General features: G+C 42.0%; 1 protein-coding gene across 2 annotated transcripts in view; it reads left to right on the top strand.

Annotated features, from left to right (window-relative positions):
- Positions 1-22,354, top strand: part of ralgapa2 (Ral GTPase activating protein catalytic subunit alpha 2) — a 94,288-nt gene that overhangs the window by 40,895 nt on the left and 31,039 nt on the right. For both annotated transcript variants that reach the window (XM_042389012.1, XM_042389013.1), the window contains 15 exons: positions 526-719; positions 918-1,016; positions 1,746-1,901; positions 7,024-7,152; positions 8,685-8,813; positions 9,323-9,381; positions 9,617-9,725; positions 11,946-12,056; positions 12,326-12,394; positions 12,679-12,798; positions 15,209-15,386; positions 16,870-17,704; positions 18,376-18,447; positions 19,208-19,331; positions 19,437-19,592. In XM_042389012.1, coding sequence (XP_042244946.1) covers positions 526-719; positions 918-1,016; positions 1,746-1,901; positions 7,024-7,152; positions 8,685-8,813; positions 9,323-9,381; positions 9,617-9,725; positions 11,946-12,056; positions 12,326-12,394; positions 12,679-12,798; positions 15,209-15,386; positions 16,870-17,704; positions 18,376-18,447; positions 19,208-19,331; positions 19,437-19,592 — 2,540 coding nt within the window. The remainder of the gene's footprint in view (positions 1-525; positions 720-917; positions 1,017-1,745; positions 1,902-7,023; positions 7,153-8,684; positions 8,814-9,322; positions 9,382-9,616; positions 9,726-11,945; positions 12,057-12,325; positions 12,395-12,678; positions 12,799-15,208; positions 15,387-16,869; positions 17,705-18,375; positions 18,448-19,207; positions 19,332-19,436; positions 19,593-22,354) is intronic.

Consider the following 22,354-nt stretch of genomic DNA (forward strand, 5'->3'; position numbering starts at 1 on the left):
TTTAAACAGCTGAAGGAAATCACCAGATCTGCTACACTCTCACAATCCATTTCTGTGTCTTTTTCTAGGCCTTTAATCCCTCTGCTCACCATCATTCTTCTGTTGCCCACTAAGTGGCACTGTCCTCCCACAATTCAACCTGACTTCATTTGGGTGTTGCATGTGACTTGTGCCTGTTTCCCAAAAGTGTTTCAGTGCTTTGATCACTTTCAGTGGACAAAGATCTTAGTGCTTGGACGCATTTGGGAAAATGCACAATGAGACTAAGGATTTGGTCAACAGGCTTTAATATTGTTTTTCATTTTTTATGTGTTACAAACAAGTCTGAAATTTTAAACTGCTTTTCTGAAAGGTGTTCTGCATTTGTTGATTGAATCCCATGTACTCAGAAAAATTAAGGCTGGCTCACTTTGTATTAGGTATCCACAGCTACAAATATGGGTGTCACCAAATACGAAGTTTATTATCTGACCCAAAACACCCCAAACTCTCTTCTCTCCTTCCCTCATGTCTTCAACCATGCAGACAGCAGTGAGTGTCTGGCTGATGATGTCAGCATCATTGCGGGTGGGACCCTGACTGGTTGGCACGCTGATTCGGCCTTTGTCCTATGGAGGAGGATTTTGGGTATCCTCGGAGATGTCAACAGTATCCGCTGCCCCAAAATCCATGCCAAGGTCTTCTCCTATCTCTATGAGCTCTGGCACAAGCTGGCCAAGGTAAGGTGGAACGAAACCCAAACCTACATGTGAAGCATTTCATCTCAAATGAGGAAAAAACACACACCCACTCTGGCAAAGTGATCATTTGCATGATAGATGAGTAGATTATTAGTAACTGTTCAAATGATGCATAATTTCAAGGCCTTTGTAAAACATAAATTTTTGATTCGACTAAAGTTGATTGTGTGCTTACAGATCCGAGACAACCTTGGGATCAGCGTGGACAACCAATCGTCTCCTCCCCAGCCTGCCTTCATCCCTCCTCTCCGAATGCTCGCCTCTTGGCTCTTCAGGGTATCAACAACACATAGCCACTGCAGACAACACTCAGAAAACAACAGTCACATTAATGAATACTTTGAGGCATAAGTTGAATAATGTGCAAAAAACAACCAAGGAAGTGAAAGAGTGTTATAGTTAAGCATGTGTACAAAATACAGAATAAATGAGGATTCTATCAAAATTTATAGGAAATTTAATGTAGTTTCTGTTAGCCAGATCTATTGTCATGTCTTAGAAATTATAATCCAAAGCATTTTCATATGAATTATTTCTGATTTAGTCATCTCTTACTAACTGATCGAACGCTGCATTTACATCAGATTTTGTAAACAATATCTAGTCGGGGTTTCCCTGGGAGAATCCTCTAATATGTTCGGGGAATAATAAGATTACTTCCAAGCAGCAGCAGCAACAAGGGTTTGTAATAAACGGGACTGAATGGCAACAGACACTGACTAAACAGACAATTCAATTAGCAGTATGAAATCATATTGTATCAACAAACCATAAAAACAAGTGATACACCACTCTAAATTTTTTACTTTTCCTCATTGATGGAGAAAAGCAGCTGCGGTCACATTGAGTTCACATTTGTTTGAATGGATTCCATGGGTGAAGAAAGTTTTCACTGGAGAAAATGGTGACAAAATCAATCACTCCTGCAGCATAGCGAATGTTACACATCTCCAAGTCTTAAACTGTTTGTAATAATATCAACGTCTCTCGTTCTCTCCTCCACAGGCCACCATGCTACCAACGGAGTACAAGGCTGGTAAACTGCAGGCCTACAAGCTGATTTGTGAAATGATGACCAGGCACCAGGATGTCCTCCCCAACAGTGATTTCCTAGTGCACCTCTACCACATCATGCACAAGGGCTTCATTAGCGGTGATCAGGTACGACCAGCAGATGGCACCAGTGAGGCTGCCCATTGTTCTTTTGTTCAGCACTAGATGGCGCACCAGTCAAACCCATGTGATAGATGTGAACCGATTTGATCTACATACTGAATTTGTAGTCACCAATATTGCCAACTACTTTTTTCTATGTTTTCTTATAACTCAGTGATTCAATTTCACCTGTTGGCTCTTGGTGTTGCTGAGGTAAACTCTTCAAGCATGTTTAGAGCTACTCAAGGTATTTCAAGATCAACTTAAGGAGTGTTACTGACTGGAGTGAGGACAGGGGTCATATAGGTGCACTGCAATTTATGATTGCTGAGGCTCAGTTTTGAAAACTGCCTGCCAACCAGTGGTGATGAAGAATGCTACTGTGTTTTGGCATCTTCCACTTCCTTTAGCCACACCCTTCCTCGTATTTAAATCTGGCCTAGCTCCACTTCTTCCAGACGAAGCCGAGTGGAGATGAATGGAGTCCCCCCCCCCCCAAAAAACAAAGAATGGGGATAAAAGTGTGAGTGGGTGGAGTTGCCGGGGTGTTCTGGATGCAAGTGTGTGTGCGCGTGTGTGTGTGTGTGTGTGTGTGTGTGTGTGTGTGTGTGTGTGTGTATACCCTCCTGGCTGGGTTTCTTTTGCGCCTTGGCAGTGCGACAAGCTTATTAGAATGTTTTCCATGTCGTTAAATAATGTTTTGAGCCCCTGCCGCGTATACGTGATTAATTAAGGATTGACGTCTGTCGCGCTCCGTTAGACTGACACATCGGCCAGGGGCCCAGAGTAGGCTGGCCTGCCTGCCTGCCTGCCTGCCTGCCTGCCTGCCTGCCTGTGTGTGTGAAGGAGCGGGAGGGGAGCCTGGAGAACGTAGTGTAGAGTAGAGCAATGAGGGGGGCACGTTGAGGGACGAGGCAACATTCTCCAGCTTTTGTTGTGGCTCTGTATAATACGTCGGGGGGCCAGAGCCAGGCTGGCCACTGAAGCATGCTCAAATTGGCCGGAGAAAAGAGTCCTCACGCCACACAATAGAGGACAGCCGCACGCCTGCTTAACATAAGAAAGTGGCTCTTACTCTCCCCCTCCTCCTTCCTCTCTGCCTTCACCCCCAACCCACCCAAAAAAGGAAAAAAAGCATATACTTTTATAAATCAATACTTACATACCCTTTTTTCCTCATCTTTTTTACATGCATTAATTCTTCAATTACCTTTTGTGATTAAAGTAGCCGCCAGCACAGGCCGGTCTGCAGATTATTTAAAATGATTGTGTGTGTGCATGTAGTGAATTATATAGTGTATGTTTAGTTCTGACTTTTACATAAATACATTATATTTATTATTAACTTAAAATACTCACAGCTTACAGGTTCAACATTTTTTTTTTAGACTTACTGTTAATCAAGTAATAAAACCTGTTTTTCACTCCCATGTACTGTAGACAACAGGGGGGGAATCCCAGTGTAAATCCTCACCATTAAATTCAACGAAGCTTAGAGGAAAATGCCAGTTCCCTTGGAGGGATTGTCCTTACAACTGACAGAGTGCCAAGGTCAGGGCTGTTGTCCCAATTGTCTGTCTTTCTCTGGTATCATAAAGGCATGACCGTGCCACAATAGCAGTAATCTATCTAATAGGTCTACTGTCTGGACTGCAATAGTCAACAACATATTTTGTGAAATATAGAGAAGTACATACACATATTTTTTTTTCAACTATTCACTTTGCGTGAGTGAAAGAAAACATGAATCAGTCATTCATATACACTTATTAATCTGGCAAGGACTAACATAACATGCCAGGTACGGCTAGATAAACAGTTTTTCACACCTGTGCTTTCAGAGTAAAAGCAGCTGGTCCTTAACTCTGTTGATCTTATCACTGCAAAAAGGGAGGTCTTGTATAATTTATTTACTGCCGGATTAAAATGTGACAGTTGACCCCTAAGCCACAAAATATGGCTGTTGATTAAACTTCACACCTCATAGTTATGCAGGTGGACTCAGCTTGTGAAGGGAAAATCCCAGATAGTCATACTTATTATGTTGGTATTAATGCACGGCTAAACTGGAAATATTCAGGTTTAGTAAATGAGAAAAAAAATTTCCGATAACATGCAGAGTGATGTAATGCCAGAGTGAACCCTGTCACCCCAAGGGCCAGCAGGTGGACAGCGTGTGCTTTCCTGCAGATGAGGCCAAATGAAAAGGTCTGAGGTGGCTTTATTCAGAGTTACGTTAATGCATCTTTTGTTGATGCAGGGGCCATTCCTACTGGCAGCACAGAGCCACACGCAGGGCTCAATTCCCATTTCTATACACACACCTCAAATCAGGTTCCCTCTACTTACACATACAATAGAAAACACTTTGCATTCTACATTTGTGGCTTCCTCTAAAATGCTCATTTCAAGCAATCAAGCAACAGTTTGCTGCTTGCTAATTACCTCTGACTGCACTGCACATTATGCTTCAGAGGTCAATTACCAACAAAATGAGGGTAAAATGGGCCCTCAATCCTAAAGCTCTTCCCACCAATTTTCCACATGCAGCGCATCGTGTTGGTTTGACTTCCTACTTATTGCCTCGGCGTGTTTATTCTATTCCTCCTCTGTTCACCTGCATTCTGTGTTTGCCAAAGCTTCAGGTGATTAATGTCGTAGATAGATAGGTGGTACAGTACTGCGTGTGTGTGTGTGTCTGTCTGTGTGTGTATTTGAGAGAGAGCGAGAGAAAAATTGTGTGCTTGTATGTTTGCTAAGGTGCCCTTTGGTTTAGCTAGAAACAGGCTGATGTTTGAACTGTCCGATTTGCACAAGTTTATGGCCAAGAAGGCAGGTGTTTCTAGTGTGGACCTTGCCTTTGTACACAAATATGCACGCGCATGTCTAAGATAAGAGCGAGAACAATCTTTATGCCATACTGAGATGTTGCATTCTCATACCTATATGTTATTTTTTTCAAAATGTGAGTATTTCTTTTGTCAATGAAGAGTAAAATAAATCGACTTCTTTGCTGCAGTTGTACCATCTAAATATAGCACGAAAAACACGTTAACAGCTTTTGTCTAGCATGGTATTACGTTGTACATACTTGAGCAGTTTCTGCAGAGCACTCTGCAGTACAGCATATGTCAATGTTGAAAGAGCACCCATCTGCCACTGAGCCGCCTGTACCTCAGCAAAACAATACCTTGTCTCTGGCTTTAATTACAGGTTTGCTTGTGTGTGTGTATATACATTTGACTCATGAAAGTTGAGGTCTTTTGTTCTCTCTCTTATCCTCTGTGAACAATCCATCTGCTGCCCCTCTCTCTCTCTCTCTCTCTCTCTCTCTCTCTCCCTCTCCCTCTCCCTCTCTCTCCCTCTCTCTCTCTTTCTCTCTCTCTCTCTCACTCTCTCTCTCTCTCACTCTCTATCTTTCTTTCCCACTCTGTTTTTTTTGTCTTTTAGTGACATGTACTGTTGAGTGCCTTACTCTCCTCAACACACTTAAAATGCTTAGCCTGCCTGTCGGAGGAAAAAGCTTTCTCTCTGCCATGTCTCTCTCATTGTGGCCCATTTACAAAATATTTCTGTTACTGCTTCCCTCTGGGCGTACTAACAGACCCTCTGCTCATACTAAATGCAAAAATCCCATCTAATTAGTGTGAATGCTGACAAGCATTCACACTATTGTTCAAAGCTTTATTTATTATTCTTCCATACGTTTTTTGATCACTAACTACTTCTGCATACTTTCAGCTACAGAAACCATTCAAATATCAAAATGTTCAGCTCTTTAAGGACATTTATGCCATGACTTTTCTTCTTTTTAGCATATTCCTGGGATTTTATATAATTTTTTAAAATATTAAAATTTATAATGAAAAATCTATGGGGGGATGAATGTTTGAAAGTTGATATCTCAAACACTATAAGTACTAAAGTATTCATACTTAATGGACATGTGTCCCATGTAGAAATGCTTAATAAATTCAAATATGGTACCAATAGCGCCACCTTGTGGTCAGTTATTAAGTTTTTTACGTTTTGGCTAATAACTCACGAACCGTGAGGCGGAGCAAAACAATATTTGCACAGTGTGTTCCTTGGATGATGTTGATTCAAGTGATATAGGCCACACCCAATTGCACCTGGAAAAATGTTCCGCCATTTTGGATTTTTTGGTAACCACATTTTTTGCTTCTGTTGGCACATATTTCATATAATCTTCACCAAACTTGGTACATACCATACTTCGGTGACCTTGAACAAAATATATGAGTTAGTTTTTGGGTATCACTTAACGTTTGTCTGTAATTGGTTACCAAAATTTTGAAGGCGTGGCCTGATGCACTTAACACCACCATACTACTTATTAACTGCCATATGTCTTAAATGTAATATCCCATGGTAACTAAATTCTGCAAAGTTGTACAGATGCCGAACAAGTCTGCAGCATTTGATACAATTTCACCTGTAGGTGGCGCTACAAGATTTAAAAAATTGCTGCTTGGAGCAGCAGTTTGCAGAGGCAGCAGCGTTTATTCCGTCCAAATACGACTTTCTGCATTTTCAGCAATGCTTTGCAGCTCTCAGCTCTTGAGGCTAATGCCTTTGTTGTTCCAAAGTGTTTAGCAATTCAGTACATCTGTCTGAAATTTAATACAATTAATTTCTTCTTTCAGCCTTTTCAGGCAATTCATGTCAACTTCCAGTTTTTACAGTATTACAGTTTAGCTTTCAGCTTTTCAAACAATGTATTTCAACTTTCAGCTTCTTTAGATAATGCAGCTCAGCTTTCAGTTCTGCCAGTTTTACATTTTTCAGCTTCCAGGTTTTTCAGCAGTGAAGTGCAGTGCATTTGAGCTTTCAGTTTTTTCAAACAAAATTCATTCAGATTTCTGCATTTTCAGCAATGCTTTGCGATTTATTTCAGCTGTCAGCATTCACACGCATTTTCTGCAGGAAATGCATTTTCTAGTAAAAACTGTACCAAGAGATTCATTTTTGTTTTCAGATGGATGATAGCTGTTTATTTCTATATAAAGTCATTTATTGTTGATGTCTAATAACAGAAATATCAATGAGGAAATTGTTGTTTGCCTCCTATTAACATTTATGTGTTTGTGTGCACGCTTGTCATCAGGATGTTTTGAACACCATCATCCGTTCCTGCTCCCCTCGATTTTTCTTCCTTGGCCTGCCAGGCTTCACCATGCTGGTTGGAGATTTTATCACTGCTGCTGCCTGCGTTCTCAGTTCTGACTCCTCAGAGGTACAAACACACCTTCACCATTCAGATTTACAATGAAAAACAAAATGGAATCTGAAGATATTTTCTAGAGCTAGGAAGAATTGTAAATAATAATACATATATGAACATTTCAGGAATGTTTTTTTTTTTTTTAGATGAAGAGATGCAAAGTATTTGTTATGGAACAAAGATATAACCCTCAACAAAACACAAAAAACCACCAAATTCCTCTAGATACCTGTCGATCTTCATTAACCGTCACATTTATTCACTCACTTGTGAGTGTTATGAATTAAATTGTCCCCCTTGTAATAATTTTCTTGAATATTTTAGATTTTTTCCATCGTAAAGTTGAAATTGTTTTGTGAATTCTGTTAACAATAAAAGGGAATCTGAGGGACGAAATAACACTAATATTTGAACCTTCTTTCGTTTGTTAGGCTTGTAAGAAAAATCAAGAATGCAATCTTCAGGTGTGAGATGCCACCTTTCTAACTTACACGTAGGATTGAGCAACTATGACTGAAAAGATAACCACAAATTACTTAGCTCAATATTGCATAGTTATTCATCATGATTATTCGTCCATCTTTGGGAACTAGATACAGTTATTGCACAACTGACATAAAACTAGCTTTAGGATCATATTGTATTCTACCTATTATTACTTATTTGAATAAAACTTGATTTAAATGTACAAATCTTTAACTCAAAAAGCTGCAGTTGTATTTGGGAAGTAAAGAGCAGTTAATTACAGACGAAACAAATGACTGTGATTAGTTAGACCATTTACCTGTGAATAGAAAATGTTTCATTAAATGCACAAGAGCAAAGTGTTAATATGACTCTCAGTCATGTTTAATTAATTATGGAAAGCAACATGTGATCACAGTTATTATGGTCTGAAAACAGGAGGCGATGTTGCCTCTGTCGTGAAATGAATGCAAACAGGTGATTTCTGCGAGTCCTCCTGCAATTTCCTGGAATTTTATGCTGATATACATTCACATCAACACACAGGCTTGTGATGTAAGCTTTTTGCATGACTGTGGCATGATTTGGAGCAATTAGCAGAGATTATGTTGACCAATAAGATAACCACTCCTTGTTAAGTCATTGCTAGTGTGTGCAGATGTAACCTAAACATGTCTTTTACTTCTCTAAACTATATAATATGTTAGGCTCAGTTTACAGGAACATTTTACCATCAACTGTATGTTTCTCATAATTTTAGTTGCCAGATAATTTTATACTTCCCAGCATACAGGCATTGTCTGATTTTGGGGAAACAGTTGCCCATCAGATGCAACAAGATGCGCTTTAGAGCTGCATTAATCGAGCATTAAATCAGTCATTTTGCTGTCCATCGCCTACCAAGAGTTTCAGTTTCACATTAGCAGAATCATGAATAAAGACACAATTAATTCTGCTGGATCCCTCCAATCCTTTTTCCCTGGATAGTGGGTTTCCTCTTTCCTGGAAGTGAGTTGTTTTCATGTAGCTTGAGGGAATTAATGATAGCATGTTTTTTTTTTTTTCCTTATCTCTGCCAGGCTCCCAGGATGGAGGCTCAGACAATTCTGGGCTCCTTAGTGTGTTTCCCCAACCTTTACCTCCAGATTCCAATACTGAAGACCGTGTCTGGCTCTGACGACGTCGTTGTAGGCAATGAGGACATCAAGGTAAACAGTCGATACATGGGGAAACTATAATGGCATTAAAAAAAAAGTGGTACTGTTAGTGGATAAGTCTCAAACAACAATGGTTCTCAAATTTAACAAATTAGACCACAGAGATTTTGTCCCCCATCTGATTTTTGATTTTTGCTTTTAGATGTTTTATTACAGAAAGACCAAAATAGTCATACATTCTGTCAGTGTGTTACTTATTGATGGAATTATAGTGAAAATAAATTATTCCCTTTTTTGATGGGGACCCCCTGGAACCCCATCAAGGACCCCTGGGGGTCCCCGGACCCTACTTTGAGAACCACTGATTTATAATATAAAGAAAAGTCATTACTGTAAGAGTTTGTTACATTTTCTACTAAAATGTGAACATTAGGATCTTAAGGGTGATTTGACGACTGAGTTGCATGTTGATCATCATTTGTGCGTGTGTGTGTGTGTGTGTGTGTGTGTGTGTGTGTGTGTGTGTGTGTGTGTGTGTGTGTGTGTGTTTTCTCATTCAGGATTATCTGGTCAACATCCTGCTGGAGACGGCAACAAAGGAACACTGTGAAGGGGCCAGGTATGTAATGAGTTTGATATTAATGTGTATTTTCATGCATATGTAAAATAAGCATGCAATATTAAACAGCATTTACTAACTATCATAGAAATTCAGTGCAGTTGTTTGAAAGATAATTTCAAAATTATTTACTGGGATATTTTTGTGTTTTTGGGTGAATAACAGTTTTCTGAAAACATTTAGTCTAATTCAGCTCTATTGTTGCTGAATGTAAGTTTGTAATTGTGTCATTCAGGTGTATTGCTGTGTGCAGTCTGGGTCTGTGGGTATGTGAGGAGCTGATGCAAAAGGACATCCACCACCTGGTCAAAGATGCCATCAACGTCTTGGGAGTAACACTAAAGGTCAGTGACCCACTGAGGCGAGTGAGCTCCGTCGCACCGTATACAGTATCCGCTTGCAGTTGGATACCTGTGAACTTATGCGTACAGTGTACAAAATACAGCTGCACGTCTCTCATGAGCTTTGTCGACTGTCACAGCTGTGCCATGAATTAAATTTACTTCTGTAATAGAATAAATCACTGATGGCCACAGTGTCTGTAAATGAATAGATACAGGAAGTCTGGATTTCATCACAGTGTTTTTTTTTTTTGTTTTACCACACAAGCCCTACAGTGTTTAGCTCTACCAAAAATGATAGTTGATTACATAAAAGGACTGCAGAACAATTTCAACGTAGTGAGGGGAGAAAAAGTGTGAGAATAAAACATATCCAGTGATGTGACTCATGGGTATATTTTGGAAGAGCCCTCTTTTCTCTCTGAGTGAAGAGATGCAGAGAACCAGTGGAGGCTGTTTTTTGTTTTTTTCCTTTTTTTTTTTTTTTTTTTTTTTTTCCATGGAAAAGGGTTTTGGGCGGTGGCGTAATTTCCAGGCTGCTCGCTCTCAGTAGATGTGGGCCAATTTAAGCAGCTACATCTCCCAGCTTCCTGTTCGAGCAACCCCCCTTCTCTAATGGAGCAGTAATCACTCCCCTGTACAACTTGACACACAGACTCAGCCAGCCCCAAAATAGAGGGTATAGGCTCGGTGGGGGATCTAGGGGGAAGAGTGGCACTGAGAGTCTCTTTTCTAAAAGCAGGTGCTGAACTCTCAGGGCCCCTTTTTGTGTTTGGCCATTTCTGCACTCCCCACATTGTCTGCCCTTGTTACATGTTGAGAGGCATTCAGCTGGAAGAAATGGGAAATTCTATTTCTCCACAAAGAATTTCAAATCACTGAAGAAATCCACATTTGAAACAAAATTGTCAACAGCTCAATTCTTTCCTCCAATAAGTCTGGAGAAAATGGTTTGAACTGGAAATGAAATTATGCTGATTATCTGCACAGTAGTGAAAAACTAAATTTAAGGGAAATTACTCCAAATTTTGTCACAGTCAATGTGTGCCTAAACTTTTCCTCTCTATCTTCGACATTGGCAATGTCCCTCTTGCTTTTTGGAATTAAAGTATTTGGTGACACAAACTCAACAAGGGAAAAAACTTAACCTCCCAAATCATAAGTGTTACTTTTACGATTTGAGAAGATTAAATTTAATAACTTTGAGTTCTGGGAATTAGCAAATATTAATCCTTAAGAACACACATCACAGTTAAGACATTTTGTATATATATAATTGTTGTGTTTGTGTGAATATATGAAGTACTTTCCAGTTGAAGAGTATATCATGCTATATCAGCTTTTACCTTCTTGTCCTGAAGATATCAAGGAGAACATAAACATTATAAATGCCATAAATCGTAAAAAATGTTACTTCTATTGAAGTTGCAGTGTTGTGCGTGACAGGCAGATGAGGTCTCTCTGCTATTGTTTTGTTTGTATCCTGATTAATTAAGTCATCATTCAGTCATTTGAGCAGCACAAGATTAATTAGAATTAGAGGATCATAATGATGAGGTTAAATAACTACACCTTGTGCTTGATCTGATTGTTGCTGAATCACACTGCGAGCAACTTGATTAAAGCTTGTCCTGGTTTGACAGATTGCGAGTGTGAGAGAATCCAGTATTATTTACGTATACATGTTTATGCAACCGCAAAAGTCGCAAATACAATGGCACATCATCATACTTTTGTTATTGCCTTTTTCAAATTGTTAAGATTGAAAGTGGGTGGGCCGGCAAGCGTATATATTTGGTTGCATGGAAATAAACAGAAGAAAGTAAACAGAATTGCTTCTGAGACTTGGATTTCTCCAAGCAACTGTCTTCATTCTGCCACCATGAGGAACTGCTCTCAATAAAAATCACATTATTAGAGAAACAAGCAAGCAAGAATATCCGATGATGGCCAGTGACAGCAAAAAATCGGGCCGAGGATATCTTCACTCAGCCGGTAAATGATTGTTTTGCTCGCAGGGTGAATGCTTATAGTGTGAGAGTAACAGCAACATTATCCAGACAGTCGAAATAAAAACATTCCTCCGTACATTTAATGTAGAAAAATACTGGCTTCATACATCTAAATGTTTTTATCTTGGTTCCTTGTTGCTTATTCTACATGGAGCCAAGTCCTCTGCATCACTCATCAGTTCTTGTCCTGCCTTCTTGTTTGTTTGTCCAGTTCGGGAACAAAGCAGTAGCTCAGGTAGCCTGTGACGTGTTTCAGCTGCTCATCTCTCACTGGGAACATCTCCAAAGGTTGGATCCCACTCTGCCTAAGAAAATAATTGAGGTAAGATACGCATACACTTAACGTGCGCACACACACAGTTAAATAGCTAGTAGCCATTAGCGGCCGGTGAGAATATATTTTAAGAAAGAGAAATTCTATATCAGTTCACTTAAGCCTTTAAATGGAAGTCTTACATGAGATATTACTCATGCATATGCATACTCTACATCCTGTGGCATCACATCCATTTTATCACACAGCCCTGACTCAGCTGATGAATAGGGAGTGTGTCATCCAATTATCTTTCTCCTTGTTTTGTCCCAACACAGATCTTTGTGGCCACAATAGCCTTTTTGTTGCCAAGCGCAGAGCACTCAACAGTGGAAGCAGACAAAAAGGTACATGTTGGAAAGGAGGGGACATGAAATGGCTGAGATCTAAAGGCCTTTGATCTATCATGTAGGAATGGTGCATTTGCAGAGGAATGTTTTGACCTAAGTGATTTGTTCTCTTCTATTTTCCTCTTTACCTCCTTTTTATATATGTTTCATATGTCTTTGCAGCTGCCATCCATAACCCTTTATTTTTCTGGAACAGTCTCTCCCTTTTTTTAATATTTGATATTTGTGTCGGACTATCCTTTAAAAAAAAAAACCTTCTCTTTTCTTCCTCATTCCCTCAGTTGATGGTGTCATTGCTGCTCTGCCTGTTGGACTGGTGCATGGCCGTTCCCCTGAGTCTGCTGCTGGAACCCATCACCATGCCTTCGCTGGAGGCCCCACTACTGGACTACATCTACAGGGTGGGTAGCCTCACTGGCAGGTTAGAGGTGGGACAAGCTGAGTCTCACTCAGAGACGACAAACATTTAGCAAACCTGAAGAAAAGCCACTTTTTTACTACTGATTGATTGTCAGTGTCTTCCGAAGTCTACATAGCCTATACCAGCAGACGCAACCACTTCAGTCTTGACACCTCCAACCCCCACCCCACCCCAAAGACTTGCCACTTTAATTAGGCTCACCTCCACCGTGACCTCATGACTATGCCTCATTTAACATTATAGTGGCACAACAGCACAGCGCTGAGGATTGCAATTGGCATTTATCATATGCAGAAAACCTTTGTTTTGTAATAGCATATACTGCATTTGTTTAAAAAAGACAAAATATTCAGTATTCAATCTATTTTTTCTGTATTTGTCCCTCTAACCATCTATTTTATGGTCTGACCCTGAGGATGAGGGCCAAGCTTCAGGCACAAATGAATGAGGTATTATTCATTCCCTCCTGTCTGGGCAGATGCGGTCAACGGCAGATCTTTGTAAGGATGTCACCCCTGATAAGAAATGGTCCAATTATTCAAACAGGACCCTTTGTCCATTTGATAAGCTCAGGCTATAAACGCTTGTCCTGGAGATTTGAATGGAATATGTCTTAATATGAGAGCGACTGCAGCTGCTATGAAAGCAAAAACAATTAGGCATGATTGGTTGTCTATCAGCACACAAAAGGCATGGCCCCTTTGGGTTTCATTGGAAATAATATGTTAAGCAAGGCATCACAAGGTGTGACAATATTAATGCAATATCAAGACTGAAAATCTATACATTTCCACAGACATGTTGGCTGCTAATTATTCTCAACACCACACAGAGAATAGCTTCTCTAATAGAAGAAATCTCCCTTTTATTCCATCACCGGCCACAATGTGTCACTGAAAAGGTAGCTGCTCATCAATTTATTTTCCATGATTAACCTTCCTTTAATCACAGTTTTATATTTAAAAAAGCTTGAATTCTATTCTTTACGAAGCTATCAAACAGTAGCACAATACTACATATACGCTATTAAAAAGTTTGTCACGCTCTTCATCCTGATATTGAGAAAGGCTGTGTGTTTGGTGACTAGCAGCATGCAGATCACTGGAAAAAGCAACATTGCACTAGACCTCATTGGTTCACTGGAGTTCTGCTCAAGCTTCTCCATCTGCTCTATGTGCCTGCCTCAGCAGCCAGCTGCACCCTCTGTGTGTGTGTGTGTGCATGTGTGTGTTTGTGTGTGTGTGGGAGAGAGAGAGAGAGAGAGAGAGAGAGAGCGGGAAGATAGGTACATTTGTGCATGTCCACTCCAGTATGTCTCTGTTTGCGTTTTGTTATTTGATTTACGTGTGTACATAGGCGTACTCGCGTATCCATACAATATGCGCCCCTCTAACTATAGTATGCTTGTTTCACTGTGTGTTACCTTCCAGGAACTGTTGCTATGCGAAGTGTAGTCACTTAGTTGTCAAGCACAGCCGTGGGTTTTTCCCCCTCCCTCTCTGTCTCTCCACCTCTCCACAGAGGGAAGCTCTTTGGGGCTTTGGTGTAGCAGCTGTTTGGTTCAGGTCTTTTCAGCATCAAGCCTCCAATCCCTCCCCCATGCACCCAGAGGTCTGTTTGGTAGAATCATCCACATACTGTCTACATTGCCCCACACAATACTGTTTCAGATGGCAGGGCCAGCCTGCCTCTTCGAGCGTCTCTCAGCCAAGTGTGAGCGTATGTGTGTACTGAATGGGATTAGCCTTTGCATGGCTTTACCAAGTTGCTCTACTCTGAATGAGAGGCCCCCCTCATTTACATACATTAGGCGTATGTTTTGCTCCCTATATACAGCACCTTACCTCCACTCAGATTATACAGTATACAGGTGTGTTCGGGTGTGTGTGCACGTCTGTATGGTTGAGTGTGCATGTTTGTGGTGGAAGCTGAGCACAAGGATACAGTCTTAATTAAATCAAACAGTGTAAACCTGTCCAATGGCTGTAATCAACTGCCCCAGTGCGCCTTATCTAGCCCTGCCAACGGATGCTCTGCCATCTGTTATGTAGATCGATACACTCACACATCACAGGAGAAATGGATTAGTGGCAATAAAGACCCTCTTTTCTCTCCTTTTCTCCCTCCCTTCCTCCATTGCCTTATGATGTAAATGGCCATATATTCCCCTTTCATATGCTCCTGGATCATGTCAGTCTAGAACAGGCCTGCAGGAGCGTCACTGTACATCGTCTTGCCAGACACCATCATATCTAATAGGACGGTGTCTTTACAAATCAGAGTTGAAGTTTAGTAATCAAAATGCCTCTCAGTGGCATACTGTACAATAACTAGCCAGGCACACAACATCTGGACATAATCAAGTCCTTCTCCTTTCTACTGTTCCTCAGGTGCTGCACTGCTGTGTGTCCGGCTCCACCCTCCACACCCAACAGAGCCACTACCTCCTGAGCCTGTCAGACTTGTCCACTGAATACGACCTCATGTTGGGTCAGGTTAAGAGCTTCGAGCCGCCACCCTCCCAGACTAACACCAACGACTTCGGTAACTTGCTCACCGTGGCTGAGGGTAAGGACACATGGGTGTGGCATGTCTACATTCACAGCGGGAGGGCAAGAGCCATCCTAATGCCCCTTTTTACTACCTGCTGTGTGCCAGATTGCACTAGGTTGGCAAATAAAATGATGGCGCTGCGTTCATTAGGAGTATGGTATGCGTGCATGTGCCCATATGGGTACGCATGCATGAAAAAGTGAAAAAATGGCTGTTAATGGTCACTGTCAACTGTCACCATCATAGCTTATCTCCGGATCTTCTTTTCACATGCTGCTTTATTTTAGCTCCATACTGTACTTCTTACAGACCAGAGAGACATATATTAACCCCCCACCCACCCCACCCCACCCAAAAAAAATCAAAAAAAGATAACAGGGAAAAGCAAACTCTAAGTAGCCCTTCCATTTGGAGCCTCTCCATTAAATGTCAATATCTTATTAAAAGTATGAAAAGGAAATCAACCATCACAGGGAATGGAATGTTCGCATTAGTGCTCAGCCCTAGAGAGAAGACCCATTATGGGGTTTAGATAAAAATGTGATTATTTTTTTTTCCCTTTTTTGTGACCTTGTGATTCCATTAGGCAATGTATTCCTCCCCCTCATGTCCTCAACTTCTGAAAAGTCCTTTGAGCCCAAATACAGGGCGCATATGTCTACTGAAACAATGTAAGAAATCTGAACAGTAGTTTTTTGCCTGGAAAATTTCACCACACATCTGCTTTTCGGTGCACAGCTGCACAGAGTCTTAGTAGAAATAACAAAACACTATCAAAAGGGCAAACCAAAGAGTGCCGGCCTAGTTATATTCATGCCCCCACCTCATATTGATCAAGTCACATCAAAGGGCCAGCGCATCTCTAATGCAGCTTGGCCTGCTTTCTAAAGAGCTTTCTCCACTTTGATGGGGGATGATGGTATTGATAGCACTGTCACAATGCAAGAGTGCATCTTCTTGTTTTTCCCACATCACTGCAGAATAAAGCACGGCATGCCTTTCACTTGGGAGTAAAAACCCGTGCATTTACATAAATGCAATTCACTAAGTAGAGTCCTATTCAGCAGCCTGTAAAGATGGTGGTTCTCATTAGCACTCGGCCAGTCTCAACGCTTGTCTATTGTAAGAAGACTCAATGGGCTTTTCAAAGTTGTCTCCCATGATTAGATGCTACCTACTTAGAGGTGTGCTGGCCAAGCTATTGTGAGAAATGAATAAAGTACTCCTATTAGTAATCATAAATGAGATTTGGCTTTGTGTAAGATGAGCTAACAGAGATGATAGCATGTCTACACACAAATGTGGGGTTTTTCAAATATGGTTAGAAAAGTCGGCATTAGAGGTACTGTATTATAAATGATAAAGCAGCTTTATTCTAAAGCCATCGATAACTTTTACCATTGATCACTTTTTAGACTGTCTCACATGTATTTTTCTTCAGTGATTGTCTCAGCCAATAATCAGTACATGCATCTTCCTGCCCCCATTCTTTCATCAGAAAAGCGGCGTCGTAACATGGAGCTGATTCCTCTGACAGCGCGGATGGTCATGACACACCTGGTGAACCACCTGGGCCATCATCCACTGAGCGGCGGCCCCGCCCTCCTCCATAGCCTAGTGAGCGAAAATCACGACAACCCATACGTGGAGTCGTCCGAGCTCTCCTCCGAGGTCTTCAAAAGCCCCAACCTGCAGCTATTTGTCTTCAATGATACCACGCTGGTGTCCTACCTGCAGATCCCTGCCGAGACCCCCACTGTCGGACAGCCCCCCCATCCTTCCTCCCAAGTGCGCGTCATTGTCCGTGACATCTCGGGCAAATACTCATGGGACGGCGCAATCCTCTACTGCACCACCCAGGAAGACTCTGTCGATATGGGAGTTTTTAATGCAGTAGATCGCCCTCTTTCTACCACCACTACGGTCACACACAGCAGAAACAAGCCCACCTCTCCAGCAAAGGGACCTTATAAAAATCATAGCTCGATCTTGGACTCTCTCTCTGACTGTTGTGACGAGGAGGAGGTAGACGTTCTGGATAAGCTTTTAGAGGACCTGGGTCACAGCAGCCCAGAATGCTTACCACAGCCGCAACTCAGGCTCAACCAGCCAGCTTCCTCGCCCTGTGGCATGAACCTAGAGCAAGAGAGCGCAATCCTGGAGGCCATTCTCCGTCAGACTCAGCAGGAGGAGGAGCAAGTGAGGAGGTGGGATGCTGATGTCAGCTTTCGGGCCGCCAGCCAGAGAGAACCTTCCCACCAGGAACCAAAAGCTCCTTTCTACTTCTGCCGGCTGCTGCTTAATGACCTTGGCATGAACTCTTGGGACCGGAGGTATACCAACTAAAATTGGCTATGATCATTGCTCTGGGTAGCCTTATACTAGAGAGAGAAGGAGACAGACGGAGGTTTTGAGAAGTCATAAGTAGTCTCTCACTATGAATATTCATCATTCAGTCTTCAAACTACATCTTACATATAACCAAAAAAAAAAACCCAACACAAAATTGATTTAAGAATAACCTCTGCGGTCTGTTAATATTAATTTTTGTATCCTAGTTACTTCACCTTTATCCTCAAAGTAACTCAGCTGTTGGCTTGTTACTCAAAGAGAGAAAGAGCAAAGTTAAAAGCACACTGGAGTCTGGAGCGTCTTAATCTCCTCTCCACAGGGTAAAAGTGCCCAGCTGTTTTCACTAAGGTCTACCTTGCCGAGCCACATCTTGCAGTGCTTCCCTGTAAATTAAAAGCTTACACCTCTTAATGGTGATGGCGCAACGTGCACACAGCTTGTAGGAGATTGCTGTTTGCACCTGTGCCTTCTTTGCCTCTGTTAATCTTGACCGCAAAACAAAAACTTTGGTTGAAAACAATTTTGTTAACAATTCGCTTGTAGATTATACCACTTTAAAGGCTGTTCATTGTCGCCCTAAAGTTTCCTAAATTATGTTTTGTGTACAGAATTCAAAATACGATGTCTAATCAAGACTGTTTTCATCAAACAGGAAAAGCTTCCATTTGCTGAAGAAAAACTCCAAACTCTTAAGGGAACTGAAGAATTTGGATTCCAGGCAGTGGTAATGCTTTTTTTTAAGCATTTTTTTTTAAAACTGGAAATCGATGTAATTTCGTACCCTTTAGAAATTAGGTTTGTCTGAGATACTAATACCACTTATAAACCTGCCTCTACGTAAGTAAACTGCTTATAAGTCATACAGTTATTCAAAGCAGCATCATATTTCCTCCATCCCTCCCTTCCCCTCCTCCCTCATGATTTTCCTAACCTGTACTGTCTCCTGTTGATCACAGCTCTGGAAGTCTCTCAATATCACTCTCGCTGTCCTTCTCTTACTGCATCTCTCTTAGTCCAATCAATAAGTATTCCACACATTGCTAATGACAGGAGCTCTTTAAAGGACCTCATTCTCCCAGATGGCCAGACTTGGTTGGGCAATAACAACCTGTGCGCAAGCATGCAAAGTGTCCTAATTCTACCCCAGTACGATGCACTGCCATGGCAACAGGAAAAAGTAGAGGAGGGGGCCTTTGCTGCCACTCTTTTTAATATTATGTTTGTGCTGAAGAGATAGTGGAAAAAATTTGCAGACAAACTTGGTCTTTCACATTTTTCTCTACTCTCCTTTTATTGGACAACTGGATTATTCACAATTTGCCTTGATAAGCAAGGTGTACTTTCAGTCATTGGATTCACACTCAAAGCATTTTCATCTGAAGTGGCTGAAGTAGTGAGAAGCTTTTCAAGCTCTGTTGCATTTATAAAATTGGCTGCTGTGTTGTTCTTTTTAGTATTGACTGACTATATGTTTCGCTCTGTAGTCGAGAGACGCACAAGATTGCTGTGTTCTACATCGGAGAAGGCCAAGAAGACAAGTGCTCCATCTTGTCCAACAGCGCAGGCAGCCAGGCCTATGAGGACTTTGTATCTGGACTTGGATGGGAGGTGCTGACAACTACACCTTCAAATCAACACACATGTAGCCTAAATATACACGCATACATGCACAGGCTCACTTACAACACACTAAATTGTGAATCTATCCCTCAGGTGGACCTGGCCACACACTGTGGCTTTATGGGCGGCCTCCAGAGGAATGGCAGCACAGGTCTAACAGCTCCGTACTACGCTACCTCCACCGTGGAAGCCATCTTCCACGTCTCCACACGCATGCCATCTGATTCTGATGACAGCCTCACCAAAAAGGTAAGAAGTCTGTTATGTTTATGCTCATGATCTGTTCTCAATCTCTGTGTTGATGATTTTTGACAATCTCTGCCTGTCTGTGACATTTGGATTATTGTAATGTGTACTTGCACACCTCAAGTGCCGGGTATGTTAAGAAAAAGAAGAAAATACCACATTGACTGTTTGATGCAGCTACACAGTCCTGCCTGCCCAGAGCAGTATAGTGAAACTCGAAGTGCTACAGTATTAATAACATAGAACACACAAAATAAAGAAAATAGCAATAAGAGTTAAGATGAATAGAAAAGGTTTTTAGGCCTTTTTTTTTAAAGAGTCTAGGGTCTGTGCTGCCCTCAGATGGGTAGGAAGGCTGTTCTACAAGCATGGTGCAGCAGAGCAGAATGCTCGATCCCCCATGGTGTGGAGCTTAGTACTGGAGGCCCGGAGGAGCGAGATGCTGGCAGATCTTAGGGTTCGGGTGGAGGTTTGTGGTATGATCAGTTCAGCTCTGTGTTAAGCTGTGATCAGGAGGTGTGACTCCAGAGTGTGGGCATTGATTAGTGACCCTGGCCAGGCAGGCCTGAGGAGTAGAGAGTCGCAGGCGCGTGAGTGAAGAGAGGGCATGTGCCGCTGTGGTAATGACTATGATTCTGCTAGCCCCTGCCCCCCTCCCTGTGTGCTGTGACCAGGGCCTGGATTCAGCCATTAGCTCTCCCTGCTAGGGCAGGCGCCGGCCGGATGCCGGCAGGATCCTTTTATCCAATTCCTGCTGCCGCCACAGGAGCGATCGATTGGGTTCTGCAGTAGGATTCTGAACTGTAGTCCACCAGTAGCAGTTAGCACGAAGAAATGAGCCGCAAGGCCCCTGCCCGTGCTGCCAATCTTCTCATACAGTACCCTGCTGAGAAGGGAAATTCATCAGGCTCTCCTCATATCCAACCCTTCTCCAGTCCTCCACTGACCTCCTCCCTCTCCGTTTCACAAATAACCCCCTCCTCATTCCAAACCGATGCCGAACCTGCGCTCAGTGACCGCAAAAAATTAGTCAAACTGAGTAAAGATCTTGACTTTTGCCGGCCAGAGTGAGGCGCTGGTGGGGCGGCCATGCCCAGAGTGGAGTGTGCTGCCACTCCACTTTCATTCATTTTACCAGGAACTTCTGTAATTGCTCATGCTCACCTTGCACAGATCTGCTCACCAGCCACAGGCCGGACAGAAATTGGCAGGCTGGCTGCATGCACGGATGCTTCAGAAGGCGATTGGGAGGAGGGGGGCAGCGGGAAGAGAAAGTGGTATGAAGAATTGGAATGAGAAACAGGCATCGTCTGTTTCCAAGTAGGATGTTTCCCTGTCAATTTAAAAATAACACTTTTAGTCCAGCAGTCACCCACTTTACTGGCTGTAACCATAAAGGCATACTGTGGGGCAGAGACGGATGAGGGAGCTCTCGCTGGGCAGATTGCCTGTTTGAAGTTGACGCAAGGGAAAAACCAGCTAAACCAAAAAGAAAAGAAGAAAAACCATGAATTCCTCAATCCAATTGTGGGTTATAGGGCAGTGCAGGCTGCATCAGTAGCAGCTGGCTTCAGTAATGCGGTTATAGAAGCGAACTGCAGGGTTGGGGTCAGGCCATGTAGACCGTGTGTGTTTGTGTGTGTGTGTGCGTGTTTGTGTGAGAGAGAGAGATAGATGGCTGCCGTAGCTATCACACTTACCCCCAGGCACCACAGCTTAACTGGGCTGCTGCAGGTTGTTCTGTGGTCCTCTGGTCTGCTGTATCCATGTGTGTGAAGCCCATTGGCTGGATGGGAGGTCAAAGAGGGCTAATTGGACAAGAGCCTTCGACTTGAATCACATTTTTTTTTAAAGAAGTCTCAAACATTTGGATGTGATTAACAAGGGAGTAAATAGATTGGTGCTGAAGATGATTGACTCGAGTATAAGCATCCTCATTAAACTTGTGATTCAGCTCATCCAAATGCTAATACCTTAACCCAAATTAACACCCCAGTGTTGATTGTGTACTGCAAATGCATATTCAACATTTTCTCTGAAATCGTCCCAGTAACTGACCTGGTTGGTACCTGCTGATCCTTGGACAGACAGACTGAACTGGCGAGCACCAGTAATCAGCATGCCGTGGATTTGTTTAAGATTACCGTATTACCATAATTAAGGGCTTATAATAGAATGTGCTAATTGCATTTTTGGTGGCGAGGGCATGTTTCTTAATGGCTCATTAGGCCCCCAGTACATTGGCAGATGTTTTCTTCTGAGTAGAGGCTCACTTTTCAGTGTCCATGATACCCCAGAAAAGAGAAGGACAGCTTGATTCAACATCGTTGAACTACCAGCTAATAAGTGATCTACACCTGTCAGAGAATATAATATGGCTGTGTCCATCTATTTTACTTTGGAAAAGAGGAAAGCTGTTTACCCATTTCAAACTAGCATCAGTCAATTTCCTGTCATTTAAGTGTATCTTCTTGTCCTGCCCAGTTTCATTTGTGTTTCTGAATAGAGTGGAAATGGGAAGCAATTTAATCTCTGATGGGGAAAGTTAATTGGATTTGAATTATTTGGTTTTAAAATGCTCAATTTTGTGCATTTTGACTTTGCAATTTGAATTTGTAATGAAAAAGCTATAAAAAGAGTCAAAACCACAGCCCCAGACCCCTATTTAAACCATTGTTTTCAAAGTTTGTGATTTAGCTGTAAGCAGTCGACTTGTTCTCGCACCTGTCATTTTACAACAGCGCTTATAATCCAAAAAAAAATCA

This window comes from Thunnus maccoyii, chromosome 16 (genome assembly GCF_910596095.1).
Source record: "Thunnus maccoyii chromosome 16, fThuMac1.1, whole genome shotgun sequence".
NCBI lineage: Eukaryota > Metazoa > Chordata > Actinopteri > Scombriformes > Scombridae > Thunnus > Thunnus maccoyii.